This window comes from Salmo trutta, chromosome 17 (assembly GCF_901001165.1).
Source record: "Salmo trutta chromosome 17, fSalTru1.1, whole genome shotgun sequence".
In the NCBI taxonomy this organism is placed as follows: Eukaryota; Metazoa; Chordata; class Actinopteri; order Salmoniformes; family Salmonidae; genus Salmo; species Salmo trutta.
In genome coordinates, this window is record NC_042973.1 from 20,045,625 (window position 1) to 20,071,824 (window position 26,200).

A 26,200-nucleotide genomic window follows, 5' to 3' on the forward strand; every position below is an offset into this window, starting at 1 on the left:
TATCATGTCAACATAGAAATACAACATCTAGATAACCCACCCTAGTCACACCCCGACCTAACCAAAATAGAGAATAAAAAGGATCCTCCGACCGTCGCCGGAGGCTCTGGAACGGGGACCGTCTCAGAAGGTTCCGGACCATGGGCCGTCTCAGGAGGTTCCGGACCGTGGACCGTCTCAGGAGGTTCCGGACTGCGAACTGTCGCCGGAAGCTCTGGACTGGGAACTGTCGCCGGAAGCTCTGGATTGGGAACTGTCGCCGGAAGCTCTGGACTGGGAAGGCGCACTGGAGGCCTGGTGCGTGGAGCCGGGACAGGTGGCACCAGATTGGTGAAACGCACCTCAGGGAGAGTGTGAAGAGCAGGCACAGGACGTACTTGGCTGTGGAGGCACACTGGAGACCTGGTGCGTAGAACCGGTGCAGGATATACTGGACCATGGAGGCGCACTGAAGGTCTGGAGCATAGAGCTGGCACAACCTGTCCTGGCTGGATACTCACTTTAGCCCGGCAAGTGCGGGGCGCTGGCACAAGACACACTGGGCTGTGAAGGCGCACTGGCGACAGTGCGTAGAGCCGGCGCAGGATATCCTGGACCGAGGAGACGTACTGGAGACCAGGAGCGCTGAGCCGGCACAACCCCGTCCTGGCTGAATGCCCACTCTAGCCCTGCAAATGCGGGGAGCCGGCAACAAGCGCACCGGGCTGTGAATATGCACCGGGCTGTGAATGCGTATCGCCGCATAACACGGTGCCTGACTGGTCACACACTCCCCACGGTAAGCACGGGGAGTTGGCTCAGGTCTAAACCCTGTCTCCGGTCTAAACCCCCCCCCCCCCCCCCCCCCAATGGAGCTGCCTCTCGGGCTTCCATTGTCGTTCTAACTCCTCGTATCATCGCCGTTCCTCTCTTGCTGCCTCCATCTACTCCCTTGAACGGCAATACTCTCCACTTCGCGTCCAGGGCCCCGCTCCACTCATGATCTCCTCCCATGTCCACTCATCCTGGCCACGCTGCTTGGTCCGTTTATGGTGGGATCTTCTGTCAAGGTTGTTTGTAGAGAAGGACCAAGGCGCAGCGTGAGTATCATTCCACATCTTTATTAATATGTGAAAACTTCGCAAGACATACAATAAACTATAAACAAAATAACAAACCGTGACGACAGAAGTGCAACATGCACTAACTCAAAATAAGATCCCACAAACAACAGGTGGGAAAAGGCTGCCTAAATATGATCCCCAATCAGAGACGATAGACAGCTGCCTCTGATTGAGAACCATATCAGGCCAACATAGAAATACAACATCTAGATAACCCACCCTAGTCACACCCCGACTTAACCAAAATAGAGAATAAAAAGGATCTCTAAGGTCAGGGCGTGACAATTCAGTTCCAACCAAAGCACAATATTTTACAAACATATCACTAGATCACTTCAAGTGAGATTAACACACTCATTTAGCCATTGCCCCATACATTTAGCAATTTGTTCCCTTGTTGCGAGGCCATGTCTCCAAAATGGAATAAGCTCTCGCTGTAATGAGGACTCTGACCTGTAAAGTGTAGAAGGGGGATCACTGAACCAAGGACCATACACCACTTACATTAACTACATTGACCTCTTCACAGAATTGTCAGCTCTCGCTGTATCTGACACATACATACGCACGCGCACACAAACTCAGACGCACAACACATTGTTAGACAACACTTAAATAACAGAGCATTGGTACACAGTAGTTGCACACTTAACGTATGTGATATAATAACGCTCATAACTCTCATAAATACTAAAAACTCCCACTCTCTTTTGCTTGTCAGCTGTAAGAGGTCACATTCTCTATGTGTTCTCTCAAACCAAACCATACCCAAATACTGGCTTCGAACAAAGGTCGTACTTGTGGTACATATACTGCTGGGGGATATGATATGGGTAAGGTGCAGCAGTTACATTTGGTGTACTTCTCTCTCCTTCTATAACAAAAGCACATTTACCCCGCCAAGGGCAAATGACCTTTCTGACCTAATTGGCATTACATCTGAGTTTAATGACCAGATAAGCGATCATGAGGTGACTTTTGAATGTTATTTGAAAATAGCTTATGCCTTTTATCTTGCATTTGATAATACAAACAGAAAATGAAGAGGTGGTCATAGTATTATCATCATCATAACGATGTTTAGCAATCCAGTCATTTCTATGACTACAAGAGAAGAGACACGTGAAGATGGGAGATGAGATATTATCAAGATAACAAATTAATTCAAAAACCTGTGATAAAGTCTGAAAGGGTAAACATTGTCCAACATTGTGAAGTTGAACATTGAAATAAACAAGACAGACACATTATCAGACATCTTCTGTTTTGCTGCCTATAGTATAGACTATGTTGCTGTCCTTTAGTAGACGTGGGTTATCAAGGCACCTCTTCAACTGTAATACTCTAGTTTTACAATATAAACTAGCCATGACCATTGTGTCATACATCGACTGTAGAAATAGTTCCCCATATAGGCACCAAAATGTCATGATAAGAGAAAACATGTTGATATTATAAAAACGTCAAATCTAGCGAGAGCACCATGTTGACAATAGAACTTTGCAGTGAGGGAGGTTAAAATAAGCTGTTTGTCATTGTGTTGGTGTCAGCTTAGAGGTTTTACAATTAAAATAAATAATAATAATAAAAAGCCATCAGGGGTATCACAGTAGCAAAACAAAGTGGCCATTGTAGCTACATCCTCCTGCTCCAGGAATACTCAAATCAGTGTTGGGTTCAAAATCTACCCAGACTGAAAAAGATCTAGACTAAAATTGAGTTTCAGTTTGGTCTCTCTCCTGTGTCTGCTCTCCTCCCTCCAGGCTGTGTGTCTGTCAGTAGACGTATAGCAGTATTTCCCCTCAGGGCAGTAAGGTCAGGGCGGTGACAGTTTGCCGACATCAAAGGAAACCGCCGGCTCTCTCGGCTCCGCGCCTTCAATGACAATGCTGGGATGCGTCTCCTGGGTCTCCATGGAAACAGGCGAAGTGGAGTTGGTGGAGGTGGCAGAGTGCAGAGCAAAGTGATGCCCGTCCACCGACAGCAGCATGGGGGTTCCGGAACGTTTGAGCGCCTCGCTCATAGAGATGTGCACCTCCTCTGGCGTGAGTCCCATGTCCTTACTATACTCAGATGGAGACTTCCTCTTGATCCTCTCGTACGTCTTGTCCACCTGGCCCTCCGGGAAGGGCTCGCTGTCCTGGAAACGTCCCAGCAGCCAGATGAAGAAGCCGAAGAGGACAAAGGCAGCCAGGCTGGGGATGAAGGCCAGGCACTTGACTTCCAGGCTGGCACCCACGTAGCGGCTATGCAGGAACATGTCGCGATGCACGTACGAGCGGTTGGTCAGCGGGTCCACGTGGCTGGAGCGCCACTTGTAGGTGAGCGTGCTGCGGTTGAAGTCGCCCAGCGTGTGGGGCTCCTCCACAGTGAAGATCTTCTCCCCTGGACCAACGTACTGGCCGTACTCGTAGGGCTTGTAGAAGATCTGGTTCTTCCACATATTCAGGTCGAGGATTAACACCAGAAAGATGATGCCGTAGTTGAACCACTTACCTGCAGGGACAAACAATATAGAGGGTCAAACAATATGGAGGGTCATTTCAAGATGTCAAAATCCAGTTTTATTGTATTTATTGTGCCCAAGCTGACGTTGACATGCTCTTTAATTCACTGATTGCGTTACTGTTGGGACAAATTCTAAAGCTTTTATGAATCAAATGAATTTAAGGTAATCAATTGACAAAACACAGACAGACAGACAGTATGTGTGTTAAGGCGTATGAGAATTTATTTGTAGGTATCAGGTCCAACATTGACACTTAATGAAATGAGGTCATAATATTAATGGTAGCAATCTCTCCAGGTTTACTGATCTAAAGGCAGCGACTTACAGGAACAATTAGGGTTAAGGGCCTTGCTCAAGGGCACATCCACAGATATTTCACCTAGTCGGCTTAGAGACTTGAACCAGCGACCTTTCAGTTACCGGCCCAACGCTCTTAACCTCTAGGCTACCTGTCGCCCCACATGAGTTCAATAAATTACTTAAAATTAAAGAAAACAAGTGCAACACATTTAATAATATCAATACTTGGGGCATGCTGTGGAACAGAATGAAACCTGGGTGATTGTTTATATGGAAGAGTTTACTCTCATATGTTTATACACATTGCACCTTTCTGTCTGACGCAGTAGGAATGCTAGGTGCGGGGGGGTGGGGGGAAGAAACAAGCAACACTGGTAGGATGAAGAAGACACATGTCAGAACAGGTATATCTGATCTGTATTCATCTTAGGCCAGTGTCATGGTGCAACCATCAAAACACAGCTGGTCAGATGGAATGTAAAAATATTGAAGTAATAGTGGTAACCCTCTATACCACCTAAATCAATTGGGATAGTATAGTATGTTTACTTATATAGTATGCTTGCTAATATATGTACCTGTGATATGGATGTGGTACTCCTCTTTGAAGATGCTCTTGCAGACAGGAAGTTTGAACTTGAGCTGAGTGGTGGACATGCCAGGCAGGTTCATATCCAGGTCGCCCATGAACTGAGGAAAATCCCAATCCTAATGGCATCAAACATATGATCAAACAATGCAAATACAAAATACATCAGCCCATCAAAATCATTTACTGATAGTGAAAGCTTTTACTGAAGTAAACAACATACATCATGTAATACCTAGCATAAAAGCAAAGACAAAAGAAGAATCTGAACAACACACAGGCTCCAAAGTCTAATGGTGCGTGTGTAGCAGGGATTTATTTTCATATATAAAATGATACTAACTAGGCATTCAGAGGAGTTGTCCATTGACGGGTAAGTTACCACAGAGGTCAAAAGCCTAACTGTGACCTGCAGTGCACAGTGTGTGCTTACATGGCCTTGTATTGTGCCTGTGTGCATTGAGGTTTTCTCATGTCAAAACACCTCAGGAATCACTCACAGACATCTATAAGTTGCCCTCCCTGTCTCAGTCTTTGCTTGGAATAGTCAATACAGACTCAATATTGTATAGATGTAAGATCCCGGAACATTGTCTGAAATAAACAAGCGATAATGTCTGGGAAGAATGTGATGAGTGCTGAACAGATAGAGGGACATACTGTACATCTTAGACAACAAAAGCACACTGAGATCTTTCCATCTTTTTATGAATAGCTGCATTTTCCTCAGATTCTAACAGTCTAGTTATGTACCTAAACAGCAGCCATTTCTAATGCTATAAAATTCTATACATTTTAAGATGTTAGGGTGAATGAAGAATCCATATGTATGAATGTTCATATGGAAAAATATGAGAAGGGATTTCCCCCTTGATATTAATTAGACCTTCCACCTACTCAACTGTACTTCGTTTCCTGATACAGTCCCACTAATAAGCTTGACATTTAAGTCATGTGCCCCCCTCACAATAAATAATGAGTCTCTAGGACATACTGTAGTAAACAGTGCACACACACACACATGCATGCGCACGCACAGAAGCACACAAAACAGTTACAAGCTCGCTAGGTCACAATTGATTCTTTGGAAGAGACACTCACACAGTGGTTGTGTCACTCATGGGGACACTACGTCACCTGCCTTTAGTAAAGGTAGACATCAAGAATGTGAGCCCTTTGGGTGTTGCCATAGAGTTGCATTAGAAGTACCCTTCCAAGAAAGCTCAATGTCATTGGCCACAGATAAAATTTGGTCTAATCACGTGATATCTACAGTAGCTTTGACTGGACAACATCTTACTTTCAAAATCTTAGTTAGCAGTCATCATCATAAATCAAGTAGACAATCTTTTTAATACTTGTCATATGAAGAGAAATAATGAAGAGAAATTATAGATAAAACGTATCGGTGCTCATCGGCCATTGGACATAAACATTACACAACAAGTTGGAAATCGCAAATTCATGAATGAGTTGTTTGGAAGGAATCGGTGACAGTGGCTAACCGCAAGCATTGCAACTGGGAAGTCAGACTGAAAAAATACGTTTTGAACGGTCATTCAACTCGGAATTGTAAATATTTTTCTTTGATGACCAAATTTGCCAATGAAGGACTGCCGCGCACAAGAAGGTGAGTCCAAAAATGTCTTATATGATGTAATATGCCAGGGAGATATGGTCAGCCATATCAGCTATGTTTTAAAAAAAGGCAGTAAACAAGGCTGAATGAATTGTTTCACTGCCAGACAAGGCTCTGCTGATAGCCAGGTGTAGTGGTGGTAAGGATTCACTCCATTGTGTTGTTGGGACATCTTTATGTAAGCTCTAACAGTTTGTGGGCATCGCTTGTCGCCGTTATGGTGCAATTAATGTATTGTTTAGTGTTGGGATAACCCAAACATGGGTTAATTTAACCATCAGTTGGGTTTTATTCATTTTCATGCTGGGTTGACCCAGCAGCTGGGTCTTTTTTAACGTAATCCTCAGGTTCTTTTCAGGAAGTGTGGCTTATTAGGGGTGTGGTTTTCCGACAGTTATTTTTGGCCATCCGTGAGAGTAAATGTCATTCCTGTTCTTCATGTTTTTTACTTTTCTTGTTGAAAAGCTTTATCTCAAGTATAAATACAGTACACACACTATAAGGTAAAAAAATATATGTTTTGAGAAATATAGTGGTTAGACAATTGCAAACTTCAAGGAGTAGGGCATTCAAGGAGTTGGTTTGATGGGACGTCATGATGTCATCGGCCTTGCCCCTCGCTTGAGGAACAATAGAGGAACAATAGAGGAACAACAGAGAACAAAAGAGGAAAGGCCCACCCCCCTCACTTGTGCTAGTTCATGACTTACCTGGACCACCTATTGAGATGTGCCTTTTGTAAATCAGATGACATATTAGGTAAAAAGGAGACTGGAGTGCCACTTTAAGTTTGTACACTGCAAATAAAAATGTTCCTTAAATATTTTTACACATTACATATTCTACTATAATATTAATAACAGGATTTTTTACACATTGCAACAAGGTGATGTCTATCACAACATTGAGATTTGTATAGGCTTCTAAGGAACTCCGTTAGTTTCAGTAAAGCTTCAAAAGTGTCTGTGTTCAACCTTACCATGGGATAACAAAACAACAGAACAGATTAACCAGAACGCTGCTTACACTCACAGGTGGCCAAACATAACTATCTAAAAGCCACAACTCTACTAAGCCACACCTCCAGTCTTCTGATCTAACCCGCTTGGTCATATCTCAATAACCCAGCATCAATAACCCAGCACTAACAAATCAATCTTGCTCTTTTTAGAAAACAACCGAACTAAGAGGCCCAATGCCTGCTCCCAGCAGTTGGGTCATCCAAACAACCCAACATTTTTGAGACTATATCAGACAGAACACGTACATATGAAGGTGAATGAAGCCATTTCAAAGGCCGTGACATAGAGGCGGAGTAGAGGAGTGTTTATTGACTTTACCAGTGTAAAGTGCATGGACAGGCAGCCTCAGATCCATGTGAGCACTACCGGCGGGGACTAATTGAAATCATAAATAACCGCAGTAAACTTGCTTGCTGTACACAGAGCAGAAAACGAGAGGAGGCTAGCAATCATAAACAACGGAATCTGAAAAATGCAGGAGTGATGTGATTGGTGAGTAGTTGGGTACTGGCTGGGGCCAGGGAGTCAAAATAGGGATGTCATACTATGGAGACTGCTGTAGTCATGAGGCAGGAGATGAGAACTGAAACTGACAGCATGCTGAATAATAATAATAATATATGCCATTTAACAGACACTTTAATCCAAAGTCACTTACAGTCATGCATGCACACATTTTACATATGGGTGGCCCCAGGAATCAAACCTACAACTGTGGTATTACAGACAACATGCTCTATCAACTGAGCCATACAGGACCAAGATGGTCACTATGCCTTGGCCTGTTTCTGAGATGGAAAGGGACCCTGGTGAAAAGCAAGGAGGCCTATGCAAACAAAAGCAGGTATGGTAAGAAGTTGTGAAAAGTTGTAATCTTGTAATAAAATCATTTAAAACTATTGAATGGCTGAGCTGAGGGAAATGAAATAGCATTGAAAATACATTATATCGGATTTGTTCTTATATAGTTTTGTCAGTTATTGTACTACAGATAAATCATTTGTGCTAATAATAAAAGTGTGGTAACAACAGGTGCCAAGTGTGCAGAATAAGGTAGACTGAAGTATTATTGACACAATAAGGTTGTGCACTTATACATGAGCAGCTACTAGGTAGTTTCAATAATGAATACTGTAGAAACAAACATTTAAGGGATACTACAGATTAGACTACTCCACATCCTTTAATAAGCAACAACAAAGCTGTGGAAATACACTACATGACCAAAAGTATGTGGACACCTGCTCGTCGAACACCTCATTCCAAAATCATAGGCAATAATATGGAGTTGGTCAACCCTTTGCTGCTATAACAGCCTCCACTCTTCTGGGAAGGCTTTCCACTAGATGTTGGAACATTGCTGTGGGGACTTGCTTCCATTCAGCCACAAACATTAGTGAGGTCTGGCGATGATGTTGGGCAATTAGGTCTGGCTCGTCCCAAAGGTGTTCATCTTAAAGATGTTCGATGGGGTTGAAGTCAGTGCTCTGTGCAGGCCAGTCAAGTTATTCCACACCAATCTCTACAAACAATTTCTGTATGGACCTCGCTTTGTTATGGGGGAACAAACTTTACAGTTGACATTTTGCATTCGGGCAGGTTGCGTTCACCTGGCATCCACGAAACCCAGATTCGTCCGTCGGACTGCCAGATGGAGAAGTGTGATTCATCACTCCAGAGAACGCATTTCCACTGCTCCAGAGTCCAATGGCGGCGAGCTTTACACCACTCCAGCCGACGCTTGGCATTGTGCATGGTGATCTTAGGCCTGTGTATGGCTGCTCGACCATAAAAACCCATTTTGATGAAGCTCCCGACGAACAGTGATTGGACTGACGTGGCTTCCAGAGGCAGTTTGGAACTCGGTAGTGTGTGTTGCAACCAAGGACAGACGATTTTTACGTACTAGGCACTTCAACGCTCGGCGGTCCCATTCTGTGAGCTTATGTGGCCTACCACTTTGCGGCTGAGCCGTTGTTGCTCCTAGACGGTTCCACTTCACAATAGCAGTACTTGCAGCTCAAGCGGGGTAAAAATTTGACGAACTGACTTGTTGGAAAGGTGGCATCCTACAGTATAACAGTGCCACGTTGAAAGTCACCCAGCTCTTCAGTACGGGCCATTCTACTGCCAGTGTTTGTCTATGGAGATTGTATGGTTGTGTGCTCAATTTTATACACCTGTCAGCAACGGTATGGCTGAAATAGTCAAATCCACTAATTTGAAGGGGTGTCCACATACTTTTGTATATATAGTGTATGTTCATTAAACATTAGCAGAAGCCAGACTAAATCTGGCTTGCGTTACAAACCAACCAGTCTGCATTTAGCTTGGAGCTACTGGGTTGAAAGCTCTTTGAAACACTGTTATGCATTTTCTACCCAGACAAAACATTTGCATATTCATGAGTATGCCACTGACAAATCCTTCATTGATGTATAGTCTCCTGTGGGATGGAGAACATTGGGTGGAAAAAAGGAAAGAAAACATAACATTTTATGAGTCATCATTAAGGAAGGCCTGGGTTCACAGAGGAGGAGAGGGTGTTGTTCCTTTCCTGAAGCCTGGCCAGATTGCTGGATAGCTGGGTGGATGATGGGATGGTGGATTAGGGGTAAAGATGTAAAGCAGAGGGGTTTGTAGACATGCAGGCTCAGACAGATTAAATGTCTCCCTCTTTCATCCAAGTACCACAGTGCCCCTTTTTTATTTCACTAGGCAAGTCAGTTAAGAACAAATTCTTATTTACAATGACAGCCTAGGTGCCTTGTTCAGGGGCAAAATGACAGATTTTTATCTCGTCAGCTCGGGGATTTGATCTAGCAACCTTTCGGTTACTGGCCCAATGCTCTAACCACTAGGCTACCTGCCGCCCCGTGACTGAGGGAGGGTGAGGAAGGGGAGAGATAGAGGAAAAAGTGGGGGACAGTATAGGAGTCCAGCTAGTTTTTAATTGGCCATGAAATGGAAGCCCCTACCTGCATGACAATGAGCAGGTCAAAGACCAAGATGAAGGATACCAGGAATGCCCTGGAGACCTCGTCGCTGGGAAGAAAACCCCGGTTCAGGTTGTCCCAGCTGATCCAGTCAGTGCTGATGACCAGCAAAACCACCGATGTCAGAGTGATCAGGACCGTCCTGGAGGAGACAGGAAGTAAAACCGCATTACTTTCCTGTTAATAACCTGGTACACTCCACAGATTTACTAATTACCACTTTATTAGTCCATTTGTAACGGCGGACGACAATAATTTGCCTTCTGCTAATTTCTCTAAAGTACACAACAACAATATAATTATAACAGGAAGTTATCATAGGTTTATGTAAATATTAATGATGGTTAATCATTCTGTTAGGTATCATTTGATGTTTATCTGTGTGTTACAGACTTTGGATTTAGCAAACCGTATTTGGCTCCTCTTTGTACTTGTTTCAATGTCATTCAGTAATTATTACACTGGTGTTGTGTGGGTTGTTGCATCCCCATGGTGACTGGCTGCGTTGCCGGTAGCTTGCACCAAGTTCATCATATCATATTTCAAATGTTGTGAGACACAGTTTGCATTTTAAAAATCTAAAGTGGATTCTTTCCCCTCCAGTCCAGATTACACATTTTTGGCACTGTCGTTTGTGATTTACCCAGATTCTTTGTCGCATAATGTCAAGAAACATTTCTCAACATATTTATTAATCATACTTTCTCAACCAGTATTTGAGATTTACAAATCATACTTTCTCCCGAGAGTACACATTGATTGTGACAGTCAGACTGGGGGCATTCAGTAATAAGACAAAGGCTTCCAGAGGAGCCACAGAGACTATAGTTCGACACCCTGCATCCTAAAATAGAAGAACAATCAATTCTATGGGAAACATAATGCATTGGAGAGTGTGACTTTGAACTTCCATTTATTGGTCATTTACAAATTGAAATGCTCAGATAATTCCAAACTACTCCAACACATGTTGATGTTTGTACATAAGCTGAAATATCCCCATCCCAGTAGTGACCCTAGTGTCTTGTCCAATAACCACCATTATGGACATAGATCTACTACTGTACATTGGATTTCTGTTACACTGTTTATACACACTGCATATTTATATACTGGATTGTTGACATAACTCACTGTAAAATATCTAGTGCTGTACATATATATTTATAGTTTATATATATATATATATATATATATATATATATATATATATATATATATATATATATATATATATATATATAGTTTATCAACATAGATTGCATTTGGATTACTGATACAGTACTTTTGGGGTTGTTAATTAGATTCGTTTGGACATTCTTGATTTCTTGTTATTGATTATTTGTGTACTTTTTGGAAATTTCTACTGCACTGTTAGGAGCCAGTAACACAAGCATTTCGCTGCACCCGCTATAACATCTGCTAAACTGTGTACGCGACCAATAAACTTTGATTTCAGATAAGGGCATCAACCTGTCATGTTTGACTGGAAGTTTTATTTATTTATTTATTTCACCTTTATTTAGCCAGGTAGGCTAGTTGAGAACAAGTTCTCATTTGCAACTGCGACCTGGCCAAGATAAAGCATAGCAATTCGACACATACAACAACACAGAGTTACACATGAAATAAACAAAACAGACAGTCAATAATACAGTAGAAAAAAAGAAAACAAAAAAGTCTATATACAGTGAGTGCAAATGAGGTAAGATAAGGGAGTTAAGGCAATAAGTAGGCCAAGGTGGCGAAGTAATTACAATATAGCAATTAAACACTGGAATGGTAGATGTGCAGAAGATGAATGTGCAAGTAGAGATACTGGGGTGCAAAGGAGCAAGATAAATAAATAAATACAGTATGGGGATGAGGTAGATAGATTGGCTGTTTACAGATGTGCTATGTACAGGTGCAGTGATCTGTGAGCTGCTCTGACAGCTGGTGCTTAAAGCTAGTGAGAGAGATATGAGTCTCCAGCTTCAGTGATTTTTGCAGTTCGTTCCAGTCATTGGCAGCAGAGAACTGGAAGGAAAGGCGACCAAAGGAGAAATTGGCTTTGGGGTGACCAGTGAGATATACCTGCTGGAGCGCGTGCTACGAGTGTGTCCTGCTAGGGTGACCAGTGAGCTGAGATAAGGCGGGGCTTTATCTAGCAGAGACTTGTAGATAACCTGTAGCCAGTGGGTTTGGCGATGAGTATGAAGCGAGGGCCACCAACGAGAGCGTACAGATCGCAATGGTGGGTAGTGTATGGGGCTTTGGTGACAAAACGGATGGCACTGTGATAGACTGCATCCAATTTGTTGAGTAGTGTGTTGGAGGCTATTTTATAGATGACATCGCCGAAGTCGAGGATCGGTAGGATGGTCAGTTTTAGGAGGATATGCTTGGTTGCATGAGTGAAGGATGCTTTGTTGCGATATAGGAAGCTGATTTTAGATTTAATTTTGGATTGGAGATGCTTAATTTGAGTCTGGAAGGAGAGTTTACAGTCTAACCAGACACCTAGGTATTTGTAGTTGTCCACATATTCTAAGTCAGAGCCATCCAGAGTAGTGATGCTGGACGGGCGGGCAGGTGCGGGCAGTGATCGATTGAATAGCATGCATTTAGTTTCACTTGCATTTAAGAGCAGTTGGAGGCCACGGAAAGAGAGTTGTATGGCATTGAAGCTCATCTGGAGGTTAGTTAACACAGTGTCCAAAGAGGGGCCAGAAGTATACAGAATGGTGTCGTCTGCGTAGAGGTGGTTCAGAGAATCACCCGCAGCAAGAGCGACATCATTGATGTATACAGTGAAGAGAGTCGGCCCGAGAATTGAACCCTGTGGCACACCCATAGAGACTGCCAGGGGTCCGGACAACAGGCCCTCCGATTTGACACACTTAACTCTATCAGAGAAGTTGTTGGTAAACCAGGCGAGGCAATCATTTGAGAAGCCAAGGCTGTCGAGTCTGCCAATAAGAATGTGGTAACTGACAGAGTCGAAAGCCTTGGCCAGGTCGATGAATACGGCTGCACAGTAATGTCTCTTAACGATGGCGGTTATAATGTCATTTAGGACCTTGAGTGTGGCTGAGGTGCACCCATGACCAGCTCTGAAAGCAGATTGCACAGCGGAGAAGGTACGGTGGGATTCGAAATGGTCGGTAATCTGTTTGTTAACTTGGCTTTCAAAGACCTTAGAAGGATAGATATAGGTCTGTAGCAGTTTGGGTCTAGAGTGTCACCCCCTTTGAAGAAGGGGATGACCGCGGCAGCTTTCCCATCTTTGGGAATCTCAGACGATACGAAAGAGAGGTTGAACAGGCTAGTAATAGGGGTTGCAACAATTTCGGCAGATCATTTTAGAAAGAAAGGGTCCAGATTGTCTAGCCCGGCTGATTTGTAGGGGTCCAGATTTTGCAGATCTTTCAGAACATCAGCTATCTGGGTTTGGGTGAAGGAGAAATGGTGGGGGCTTTGGCGGGTTGCTGTGGAGGGTGCCGGGCAGTTGACCGGGGTAGGGGTAGCCAGGTGGAAAGCATGGCCAGCCGTAGAGAAATACTTATGGAAATTCTCAATTATAGTGGATTTATCGGTGGTAACAGTGTTTCCTAGCCTCAGAGCAGTGGGCAGCTGGGAGGAGGTGCTCTTATTCTCCATGGACTTTCCAGTGTCCCAGAACTTTTTTGAGTTTGTACTACAGGATGCAAATTTCTGTTTGAAAAAGCTAGCCTTAGCTTTCCTAACTGCCTGTGTGTATTTGTTCCTAACTTCCCTGAAAAGTTGCATATCACGGGGGCTATTCGATGCTAATGCAGAACGCCACAGGATGTTTTTGTGCTGGTTAAGGGCAGACAGGTCTGGAGTGAACCAAGGATTAAATCTATTCCTAGTTCTACATTTTTTGAATGGGGCATGCTTATTTAAGATGGCGAGGAAGGCACTTTTAAAGAATAACCAGGCATCCTCTACTGACGGGATGAGGTCAATGTCATTCCAGGATACCCCGGCCAGGTCGATTAGAAAAGCCTGCTCGCAGAAGTGTTTTAGGGAGCGTTTGACAGTGATTGTGGATGGTTGTTTGGTCGAAGACCCATTAAGGATGCAGGCAATGAGGCAGTGATCGCTGACATCTTGAATGAAAACAGCAGAGGTGTATTTGGAGGGAGAGTTAGTTAGGATGATATCTATGAGGGTGCCCGTGTTTACGGATTTGGGGTTGTACCTAGTAGGTTCATTGATCATTTGTGTGAGATTGAGGGCATCAGGCTTAGATTGTAGGATGGCCGGGGTGTTAAGCATGTCCCAGTTTAGGTCTAGTAGCTAGTAGCACGAGCTCAGAAGATAGATGTGGGGCAATCAATTCACATATGGTGTCGTGGGCACAGCTGGGGGCAGAGGGTGGTCTATAGCAAGCGGCAACAGTGAGAGACTTGTTTCTGGAAAGGTGAATTTTTAGAAGTAGAAGTTCGAATTGTTTGGGTACAGACCTGGATAGTAAGACAGAACTCTGCTGGCTATCTTTGCAGTAGATTGCAACACCGCCCCCTTTGGCAGTTCTAACTTGGTGGAAAATGTTATAGTTAGGGATGGAGATTTCAGGGTTTTTGGTGGTTTTCCTAAGCCAGAATTCAGACACGGCTAAGACATCCTGTCACGACTTCCGCCGAAGTTGGTCCCTCTCCTTGTTCGGCGGTCGACGTCACCGACCTTCTAGCCATCGCCGATCCACTTTTCATTTTCCATTGGTTTTGTCTTGTCTTCCATTACACATGGTTCCAATTCCATCAATTACATGTTGTGTATTTAACCCTCTGTTCCCCCCCATGTCCTTGTCCATAATTGTTTGTTGTAGTGCTTGTGCACGGTATGCTGGTAATTCCCGGGTTTTATTTGACCCATTTATTGTGTTGTTCTGTTGTCGGTGGTTTATGGTTATTAAACACAACCGTTGTAAATCAGTTTCCACTCTCCTGCGCCTGACTTCTCTGCCGCCAGTAGCATCGCATTACACATCCGGGTTGGCAGAGTGTGCTAAAGCAGTGAGTAAAACAAACTTAGGGAGTAGGCTTCTAATGTTAACATACATGAAACCAAGGCTTTTACGGTTACAGAAGTCAACAAATGAGAGCACCTAGGGAGTGGGAGTGGAGCTAGGCACTGCAGGACCTGGATTAACCTCTACATCACCAGAGGAACAGAGGAGAAATAAGACAGTAATCACTAACCAGGACAGTAATGGACGAGGCATATTGATATTAGAGAGAGGCATGCGTAGCCAAGTGAACATATGGGTCCAGTGAGTGGTTGGGCTGGCTGGGGACACGGCGATTCAGACAGTTAGCAGGCCGGTGCTAACAAGCTAGCAGTTAGTAGGCCGGGGCTAACAAGCTAGCAGTTAGCAGGCCGGTGCTAACAAGCTAGCAGTTAGTAGGCCGGGGCTAACAAGCTAGCAGTTAGCAGACCGGGGAAGGCAAGCAAGCAGTTAGCAGACCAGGGGTAGCAAGCTAGCAGTTAGCAGACCGGGGCTAGCAAGCTAGCAGTTAGCAGACCGGGGCTAGCAAGCTAGCAGTTAGCAGACCGGGGCTAGCAAGCTAGCAGTTAGCAGACCGGGGCTAGCAAGCTAGCAGTTAGTAGACCAGGGCTAGCAAGTTAGCAGAAGGGCCTTTGGGGGACGTCGCGATGGAGGTAAGTCTGTTTTTGCCTCTTCGTGCGGTGACGTTGATAGACCAGTCGTGGATTAGTAGGGTTCCAAGTAGCTCTAGGTAGCTAGCAGGCCGCGGTTAGCAGAATGGGCCTTCAGCGAACGTCGCGCCTGAGGGGCCTGTTGGAATCCTCGGGCAGATTATGTCGGTATTCCAGTCATAGAGGATCGGCGGGGTTCCGTGCCCCGTACCGGCAGTAGAAGGGGTCCGGATATTGTAGCCCAGGAGTGTGCTTCGGTGGTAGCCCAGGAGCCCTAGCCGGGCTAGCTTCAGGCTAATTGGTGCTTGCTCCGGGATGGAAATGCTAGCCAGGAGTAGTCACCCGGGATTGTGGTTAGCTAGTTGCGAAGATCCAGCTTTCCGAGCTAAAGGTTAGCTGATGACCGCTAGCAGTGGATTCCTGACTGATAGCTGGTAGGTAGTTAGCTGGCTAGCTTCAGTTGAGGGATTCCAGATCCGAAGTAAATAGAAATACTTTAGAAAAAAAGATCCATGCCACATTGGGTGAGGCGGGTTGCAGGAGAGTATTTAGAAGTTGAGGTTTAGGAAAATATTTTAAAAAGATATGCGAAGAAAAATATATAAAAAGATATATACAAGGGACACGACAGGACAAAGACAAAGACGTCTGACTGCTACGCCATCTTGGATTTAATATAGTAGCGAACCATTTTCATGCTGACCTGGTGGAGTGAACCCCTCTGGGACCACAGGTGACCGTGAGATAGATTTAGACCAAGACTGTCTAAAACGATCATTGACCGCTCCCTTGTAATAAGCATTACTGGGCACAGTGTAACAGTTTGAGTGGGTCATAGACCTTGCTCTGGCTCAGTGAGGTAAAGCAGTGTGTGTGTGTGTGTGTGTGTGTGTGTGTGTGTGTGTGTGTGTGTGTGTGTGTGTGTGTGTGTGTGTGTGTGTGTGTGTGTGTGTGTAAAGGCAGGGGTATAGCTGGCCTCGTGACCTTGCTGTGTCTATTGATTTCCTCTTCCTGTTCTTCTAATTAAAGGTGAAAGATTAACAGGGCTATTGACTGTGTGTTACTGTGTATAACCCCACGAGGAGCACAGGGCTTTGTCTGAATACCAATACATTAATGAATATATGCATACTAATGCACACACGCATACTCATGAACCCTAGCACCCACACACACATACTCATAATCCCCAGCATACACACATGTGCACACACATGTACACATACACTGATCGTGCTCAGAGGTAGCATACTGTAAATGCATTAGACTGGAGAATAGAACATACCAGAAGAGGATGATCCTGTGGTTGCCTTGTTTCCAGAACCTTCTGGCAGCTTTTCCCCAGTCTGGGTAGTGCTGGTCCTGGAGCATCATGTCAGTGACCTGAGAATAAAACAGGATAACTTAACACGTGATATGTGTGAGGGAGAAATAAACTAACATCAAACTGAGATAGTGTTTCCAGTAATCATTCATTTCTGAGTGATCTCTGAATGAGGCTAAAATTCATTCACAGAATCACATTTGTACAGGATTGAGCTTGTGTTATTTCATTGTGAATACAGTGTTAAAATGGATGTTTAGAATTTGTCATTCTGCCGATGAAATGCCGCAATGGAATGGCATAATCAATTCAAATGGCATTGCTTTGTTTATATTCCCATGCTATACAGTCAACCATTAAAAGTAATCTAGGTTTATTTATTTTCGATCAACATTAATTTAGATTTTAAAGGGTTGTTATACCCAACTATGCAAATCCAGACTTTCGGAGAAGGGACTTCATTGAGGCGAGGGTAATTTGTCAGTAGGCCACATCTCCTTCAGGCAGAGAGAGTGGAGAAATATTTTGTTGAGAATAGGGGTGTTATGGTGACCGTATTACCGCCACACCAGAGGGCACGAGTCATGACCAGAGTCAAATTCCAAGTGACCGTTTGGTCACGGTAACTAGGCTTCTCCGAGCTCTGATGCTGCTGATGGTCATTAGCAGCCTTCCAAACTTGCTAGCTGCCTGGTAGTCAGCACTCTATTGTCCCTATAATCACTATGACATCAATGCAAATGTAATCGAAAATATAATCAAACACTTCATGAGAACCCATGAGATCATGTTGCGCAACATTTCTATAGGCTCAAATCAAATAACATTTTATTGGTCACATACACATGGTTAGCAGATGTTATTGCAGGTGTAGCGAAATGCTTGTGATTCTAGCTCCGACAGTGCAGTAATATCTAACAAGTTATTTAACAATTACAAAACATATACATGATACACACAAATCTAGTAAAGGAATGGAATTAGAATCAAAAAATATATGGACGAGCATTGTCAGAGAGGCATAGAATAAGATACAGTAGAATAGTATAGGATACAGTATATACATATGAGATGGGTAATGCAAGATATGTAGAAGTGACTAGTGTTCCATTTATTAAAGTGGTCAGTGATTTCAAGACTATGTATATAGGCCGCAGCCTCTATGTGCTAGTGATGGCTATTTAGCAGTCTGATGGCCTTGAGATAGAAGCTGTTTTTCAGTCTCTCAGTCCCAGCTTTGATGCACCTGTACTGACCTCGCCTTCTGGATGATAGCGGGGTGAACAGGCAGTGGCTCGGGTGGTTGACGTCCTTGATGATCTTTTTGGCCTACCTGTGACATCAGGTGCTGTACATGTCCTGGAGGGCAGGTAGTTTGCCCCCGGTGATGCGTTAGGCAGACCGCACAACCATCTGGAGAGCCCTGCGGTTGCAGGCGGTACAGTTGCCAGGCGGTACAGCAAGCGGTGATACAGCCCGACAGGATGCTCTCGATTGTGCATCTGTAAAAGTTTGTGAGGGTTTTAGGCGATAAGCCAAATTTCTTCAGCCTCCTGAGGTTGAAGAGGCGCTGTTGTGCCTTCTTCACATTTATGTCACTGTCTGTGTGAGTGGACCATTTCAGTTTGTCTGTGATGTGTGCGCCGAGGAACTTGAAACTTTCCACCTACTCCACTGCTGTCCTGTCGATGTGGATAGGGAGGTGCTCCCTCTGCTGTTTCATGAAGTCCACGATCATCTCCTATGTTTTATTGACGTTGAGTGAGAGGTTGTTTTCCTGACACCACACTCCCAGAGCCCTCACCTCCTCCTTGTAGGCTGTCACGTCATTGTTGGTATCAAATCAAATCAAAGTTCAAGCCTACTACTGTTGTCGTCTGCAAACTTGATGACTGAGTTGGAGGCGTGCATGGCCACACAGTCATGGGTGAACAGGGAGTGCAGGAGGGGGCTGAGCACGCACCATTGTGGGGCCCCAGTGTTAAAGATCAGCGAAGTGGAGATATTTATTCCTACATTCACCACCTGGAGGCGGCCCGTCAGGAAGTCCAGGACCCAGTTGCACAGGGCGGGGTTCAGACCCAGGGCCTCAAGTTTAATTGTTTACATTTTCATTTTTTTATTTAACCAGGCAAGTCAGTTAAGAACAAATTCTTATTTACAATGACGGCTTACCCCAGCCAAACCCGGACAACACTGGGCCAATTGTGCACCGCCCTATGGGACTCCCAATCACAGCCGGATGTAATGCAGCCTGGATACGAACCAAGTACTGCAGTGACGCCTCTTGGATTGAGATGCAGTGTCTTAGACGACTGCGCCACTCAGGAGCCCAAATGATGAGTTTAGACGGTACTATGGTGTTGAACGCTGAGCTATAGTCAATGAACAGCATTCTTACATAGGTATTCCTCTTGTCCAGATGAGATAGGGCAGTGTGCAGTGTGACGGCGATTGCATCGTCTGTGGATCTATTGGGGCGGCAAGCAAATTTAAGTGGGTCTAGGGTGTCAGGTAAGGTAGAGATGATATGACCCTTGAACAGTCTCTCAAAGCACTTCATGATGAAAGAAGTGAGTGCTATGAGGCGAAAGTCATTTAGTTCAGTTACCTTGCATTCTTGGGTACAGGAACAATGGTGGCCATCTTGAAGCATGTTTGGACAGCAGACTGGGATAGGGAGAGATAGAATATGTCCGTAAACACAACAACCAGCTGGTCTGCCATGCTCTGAGGATGCGGCTAGGGATGCCTTCTGGGCCGGCAGCTTTGCGAGGGTTAACACGCCTAAATGTCTTACTCACGTCGGCCATGGAGAAGGAGAGCCCACAGTCCTTGGTAGCGGACCGTGTTTAGCTTGTCCGGAAGCAAGACATAGGTGTCCGCAACATGGCTGGTTTTCCTTTTGTAGTCCGTGATTGTCTGTAGACCCTGCAACATACGTCTCATGTCTGAGCCGTTGAATTGCGACTCCACTTTGTCTCTATATTGAAGTTTTTTGACGTTGATTACCTTACGGACGGAATAACGACACTTTGTATTCTGCCATATTCCAAAACATTATATTATGTCAGGAGAGTACCCTGCCAGAAATAATCAGACACCCATTTTTCAAGCTAGCATATAATGTCACAAAAAACAAAACCACAGCTAAATGCAGCACTAACCTTTGATGATCTTCATCAGATGACACTCCTAGGACATTATGTTATACAATACATGCATGTTTTGTTCAATCAGGTTCATATTTATATCAAAAACCAGCTTTTTACATTAGCATGTGACGTTCAGAACTAGCATTCCCACCGAACACTTCCGGTGAATTTAGTAAATTACTCACGATAAACGTTCACAAAAAACATAACAATTATTTTAAGAATTATAGATACAGAACTCCTTTATGCAATCGCGGTGTCCGATTTGAAAATAGCTTTTCGGTGAAAGCACATTTTGCAATATTCTGAGTAGATAGCCCGGCATCACGGGCTAGCTATTTTGACACCCACCAAGTTTGGCCCTCACCAACTCAGATTTACTATAAGAAAAATTGGATTACCTTTGCTGTTCTTTGTCAGAATGCACTCCCAGGACTTCTACTTCAATAACAAATGTTAGTTTGGTTCCAAATAATCCATAGTTATATCCAAATAGCGGCGTTTTGTTCGTGCGTTCAAGACACTATCCGAAGGGTAAAGAAGGGTGACGCGCCCGGCGTGTTTCGTGACAAAAATGTCAAAATATTCCATTACCGTACTTCGAAGCATGTCAAACGCTGTTTAAAATCAATTTTTATGTGATTTTTCTCGTAAAAAAGCGATAATATTCCGACCCGGAAACCCTGTTTTCGTTCAAAGACGAAAAAATTAAAACATGGAGTCTTCTCGTGCACGCGCCCCCAGTCTCATTTTTCTCAGATCGACCACTATCCAAATGCGCTACTGTTTTTCAGCCATGGCCTGCAAAGTCATCATTCAACGGTCTGGCGCCTTCTGAGAGCCTATGGGAGCGTTAGAAAATGTCACATTACAGCAGAGATCCCCTGTTTTGGATAGAGATGATCAAGAAGGCCAAGAAATAGTCAGAGAGGGCACTTCCTGTTTGGAATCTTCTCAGGTTTTGGCCTGCCAAATGAGTTCTGTTATACTCGCAGACACCATTCAAACAGTTTTAGAAACTTTGGAGTGTTTTCTATCCAAAGCTAATAATTATATGCATATTCTACTTTCTGGGCAGGAGTAATAATCAGATTAACCTCTCTAGGGCAGGTGGCACCAAATCGTCCCACCTACGTAACAGCCAGTTGAATCCTGTGGTGCGATTTTCAAATACCTTAGAAATGCTATTACTTCAATTTCTCAAACATATGACTATTTTACAGCTATTTAAAGACAAGACTCTCGTTAATCTAACCACACTGTCCGATTTCGAAAAAGGCTTTACAACGAAAGCAAAACATTAGATTATGTCAGCAGAGTACCCAGCCAGAAATAATCAGACACCCATTTTTCAAGCTAGCATATAATGTCACAAAAACCCAGAAGACAGCTAAATGCAGCACTAACCTTTGATGATCTTCATCAGATGACACACCTAGGACATTATGTTATACAATACATGCATGTTTTGTTCAATCAAGTTCATATTTATATCAAAAACCAGCTTTTTACATTAGCATGTGACGTTCAGAACTAGCATACCCCCCGCAAACTTCCGCCGAATTTACTAACAATTTACTAAATTACTCACGAAAAACGTTCACAAAAAGCATAACAATTATTTTAAGAATTATAGATACAGAGCTCCTCTATGCACTCGATATGTCCGATTTTAAAATAGCTTTACGGTAAAAGCACATTTTACAATATTCTAAGTAGATAGCCCGGCATCACAGGGCTAGCTATTTAGACACCCAGCAAGTTTAGCCTTCACCAAACTCCGATTTACTATTAGAAAAGTTTGATTACCTTTCCTGTTCTTCGTCAGAATGCACTCCCAGGACTTCTACTTCAATAACAAATGTTGGTTTGGTCCAAAATAATCCATAGTTATGTTCCAACAGCGGCGTTTTGTTCGTGCGTTCAGGACACTATCCGAATGGTAAATAAGGGTCACGCGCACGGCGCATTTTGTGACAAAAGATTTCTAAATATTTCATTACCGTACTTCGAAGCATGTCAACCGCTGTTTAAAATAAATTTTTATGCCATTTTTCTCGTAAAAAAGCGATAATATTCCGACCGGGAATCTGCAATTAGGTAAACAGCCGAAAGAAAATATATCACTGGGTCAACTCGGGCACGCGCCTAATTCCTTTGTCCTCTGATCGGCCACTTGGCAAAGGCGATAATGTGTTTCAGCCTGGGGCTGCCTCGACATCGTTCAGCTTTTTCCCGGGCTCTGAGAGCCTATTGGAGCCGTAGGAAGTGTCACGTTACAGCTAAGATCCTGACTCTTCAATAAACAGAGGCAAGAACAACAACACCTTGTCAGACAGGCCACTTCCTGCATGAAATCTTCTCAGGTTTTTGCCTGCCATATGAGTTCTGTTATACTCACAGACACCATTCAAACAGTTTTAGAAACTTTAGGGTGTTTTCTATCCAAAGCCAATAATTATATGCATATTCTAGTTACTGGGCAGGAGTAGTAACCAGATTAAATCGGGTACGTTTTTTATCCGGCCGTGTAAATACTGCCCCCTAGCCCTAACAGGTTCAATCGGGTACGTTTTTTATCCGGCCGTGAAAATACTGCCCCCTATCCATAACAAGTTAACACAGGTGTGAATGTTGATGAGGACAAGGCTGGAGATCACTCTGTCATGCTGATTGAGTTTGAATAACAGACTGGAAGCTTCAAAAGGAGGGTGGTGCTTGGAATCATTGTCCTTCCTCTGTCAAACATGGTTACCTGCAAGGAAACACGTGCCGTCATCATTGCTTTGCACAATAAGGGCTTCACAGGCAAAGATATTGCTGCCAGTAAGATTGAACCTAAATCAACCATTTATCAGATCATCAAGAACATCAAGGAGAGCGGTTCAATTGTTGTGAAGAAGGCTTCAGGGCGCCCAAGAAAGTCCAGCAAGCGCCAGGACCGTCTCCTAAAGTTGATTCAGCTGCGGGATCGGGGCACCACCAGTACAGAGTTTGCTCAGGAATGGCAGCAGGCAGGTGTGAGTGCATCTGCACGCACAGTGAGGCGAAGACTTTTGGAGGATGGCCTGGTGTCAAGAAGGGCAGCAAAAAAGCCACTTCTCTCCAGGAGAAGACAAGGTGAGTGCTACTATCAGTCCTGTGTCATGCCAACAGTAAATCATCCTGAGACCATTCGTGTGTGGGGTTGCTTCTCAGCCAAGGGAGTGGGCTCACTCACAATTTTGCCTAAGAACACAGCCATGATTAAAGAATGGTACCAACACATCCTCTGAGAGCAACTTCTCCCAACCATCCAGGAACAGTTTGGTGATGAACAATGCCTTTTCCAGCATGATGGAGCCCCTTGCCATAAGGCAAAAGTGATAACTAAGTGACTCGGGGAACAAAACATCGATATTTTGGGTCCATGGCCAGGAAACTCCCCAGACCTTAATCCCATTGAGAACTTGTGGTCAATCCTCAGGAGGCGGGTGGACAAACAAAAACCCACAAATTCTGACAAACTCCAAGCATTGATTATGCAAGAATTGGCTGCCATCAGTCAGGATGTGGCCCAGAAGTTAATTGACAGCATGCCAGTGCGGATTGCAGAAGTCTTGAAAAAGAGGGGTCAACACTGCAAATATTGACTCTTTGCATCAACTTCATGTAATTGTCAATAAAAGCCTTTGACATTTATGAAATGCTTATAATTATACTTCAGTATTCCATAGTAACATCTGACAAAAATATCTAAACACACTTTGTGAAAATTAATATTTGTGTAATTCTCAAAACTTTTGGCCACGACTGTAGATTGACATAGGCTAATGCTTTAGCTGTTCATTAGGCCTACTCATCTTGTTGGCTGATGAAAAAGTAAATGTGGACAGTATGCGCCTCAGAATTCGTTAAGAAAGACACGTGCAGTTGCGTCCCAGATGTGTCTGTCTTCACTTGTAGCCTACTTCGGAACTGAGATGCTTGTGAGAAGGACCCGATCACGTGACGGACATTGGCTAATAAGAACTGAGATATCTGAGAGAGCCATGTGAGCGAGAGGTGCCTCGGAGCACGGAGACTGGCAGCCGTGAGAAGGGAATTAGGCTATAATTATTATATTCAGCCCAAGGGCATTACGGCCACACAAGGGGGATGCTGCCATGACATTCGAGGCCTGGTGAGAATATTACCAAGTGCTTGTCAAATTGTGACTGAGAGTGTGTGCAGCCTGCACAAGAAACAAAGCAGAGTTCATGCCTTTCATGCAACTTTTTTCAAATCAGCCATGCAGCCAACGTTTGTATCACAACTAAAGTTGCATAAATAACACTAAATTAAGCATATAGGAGGACCTGTTTCTTCGTTAACTGCTCAACACAGAATAGCCGCATGCTCTCACTCCCTCGGAAATCATATCCTTTCTATTTTATTTAGCTATGTTCAATTGTTTTCGTCATACTCTAAAATAATATAAAATAACGCCACGGAATTCTAAGCGAATCTTGTCTGCTAAACGAACTACTGTAGCCCAAAGCCATATGGCAAGGCCTAACATAAGGATAACTCAGAGTATGCTATTCTGTTCTTCGGAAATAACTACATTATCTTCATATCATGTTTCTTTAGACCTGTCTAAAATAAATAATGGATTTATTATGATGGTCTAGGATATATTTAATGAATTTATTAGACTTTTTAAAACGTAGATGTTCCAAAGGTCTGCATCAGTGGCTTGTAGGCTTCGCGTGGAAGCCAGGAGATGCTAAATGTGTTTATGTTAATTACCGGTCAATTAACGTGAGACTGGCAGTTATTTGCTTGACAATCACCAGCTGATAATATTTCATAACCACCACAGCCCTAGTAGAGAAAATCATTTAATAATTTTTGTTATGAGCAGTGTTGCAAAAACACCAATTTCCTGCTCACTCATCTACCGATGACACATTCAAAATATCTGCTCTGTCGAGGAGACACACAGAGGTCATCTTGAAAGTGTCTTGTTGAATTAATCAACTGTAAAAAATAAAAATAAAGAAATAAGAAAAAAAAGCCAAAGTAATGTCTGGATTCAGCTCTCGCTCTCTCTCTCTCTCTCTCTCTCTCTCGTACAGTAGAATAATAATGGAGACTGAGGAAGCGTGACAAGTTGTTTCTCCTCTACTCCAGTGGTTCCCAAACTGTGGGGCGCGAGGGGGTCGTCAAGGGGAGTGCGGGGTTCTCCCCCCACTCTATCCCTCGCTGTCTCTCCTTTCCTCTACTCCACCCCTCATTGTCTCTCTTCTACTCCACTCCACCCCTCGCTGTGCCGCTATGTTTCTCTGTATTTCCTGTGACCTCGCACTCTTGCTCTGTTCCTGTTACTTCTGTTTGATCTGGCCTGGGATCAGGTGCTAAGGGTATAAACCCTCATCCCACTGTCTTTGTGCTGATATTCTAGTTGATTCTAATCAGTGTTTTGCTACTACTGGGTAGTTCTCTTACCATCCATGCAGTCACAAAGTCCCCCATCCACGTCCCTACTGCTGCAATCTTCATGAAGCTCTCGTTCCTGATACCCATGTACTCTGTCACCATGTGAGGCCTAGAAAGAGAAAGAGAGAAAGAGAAAGAAAGAGAGAGAGAGCGAGAGAGAGGGGGGGGTCAGAAAGGGAGGGAGGGAGTCAATAGAGGGAAAAATAGAAAACGGTCACTGCGGCTGCTAAGTGTCATGATGCCAACTGTCAGATCCCATCCAAATCAAACTAGCCCTGTGAAAACAGTGTGCGCCAAGCAGCTCTACCTTCGTGGGGCCCTCAGGGTTGTAAACAATATATACTGAGCTCCCATGAAATTGTTTACCTCCCTACTTTTTGGGAATTATCTTTCCATTTCGCAAATTTGTACCAGTGTCTAGGTGAATTTAAATCAG

The 26,200-nt window shown here is 43.9% G+C and overlaps 1 protein-coding gene across 1 annotated transcript in view; it reads right to left on the minus strand.

Annotated features, from left to right (window-relative positions):
- Positions 1-1,324: 1,324 nt before the first annotated feature.
- Positions 1,325-26,200, minus strand: part of LOC115151823 (transmembrane protein 117) — a 79,245-nt gene continuing 54,369 nt past the window's right edge. Inside the window, exons 4-8 of the mRNA XM_029696079.1 lie at positions 25,774-25,873; positions 17,111-17,208; positions 10,141-10,300; positions 4,491-4,620; positions 1,325-3,599 (exon numbers count right to left, since the gene is read on the minus strand). Of these exons, the coding sequence (XP_029551939.1) occupies positions 2,920-3,599; positions 4,491-4,620; positions 10,141-10,300; positions 17,111-17,208; positions 25,774-25,873 (1,168 nt within the window). The 3' untranslated portion in view covers positions 1,325-2,919. The remainder of the gene's footprint in view (positions 3,600-4,490; positions 4,621-10,140; positions 10,301-17,110; positions 17,209-25,773; positions 25,874-26,200) is intronic.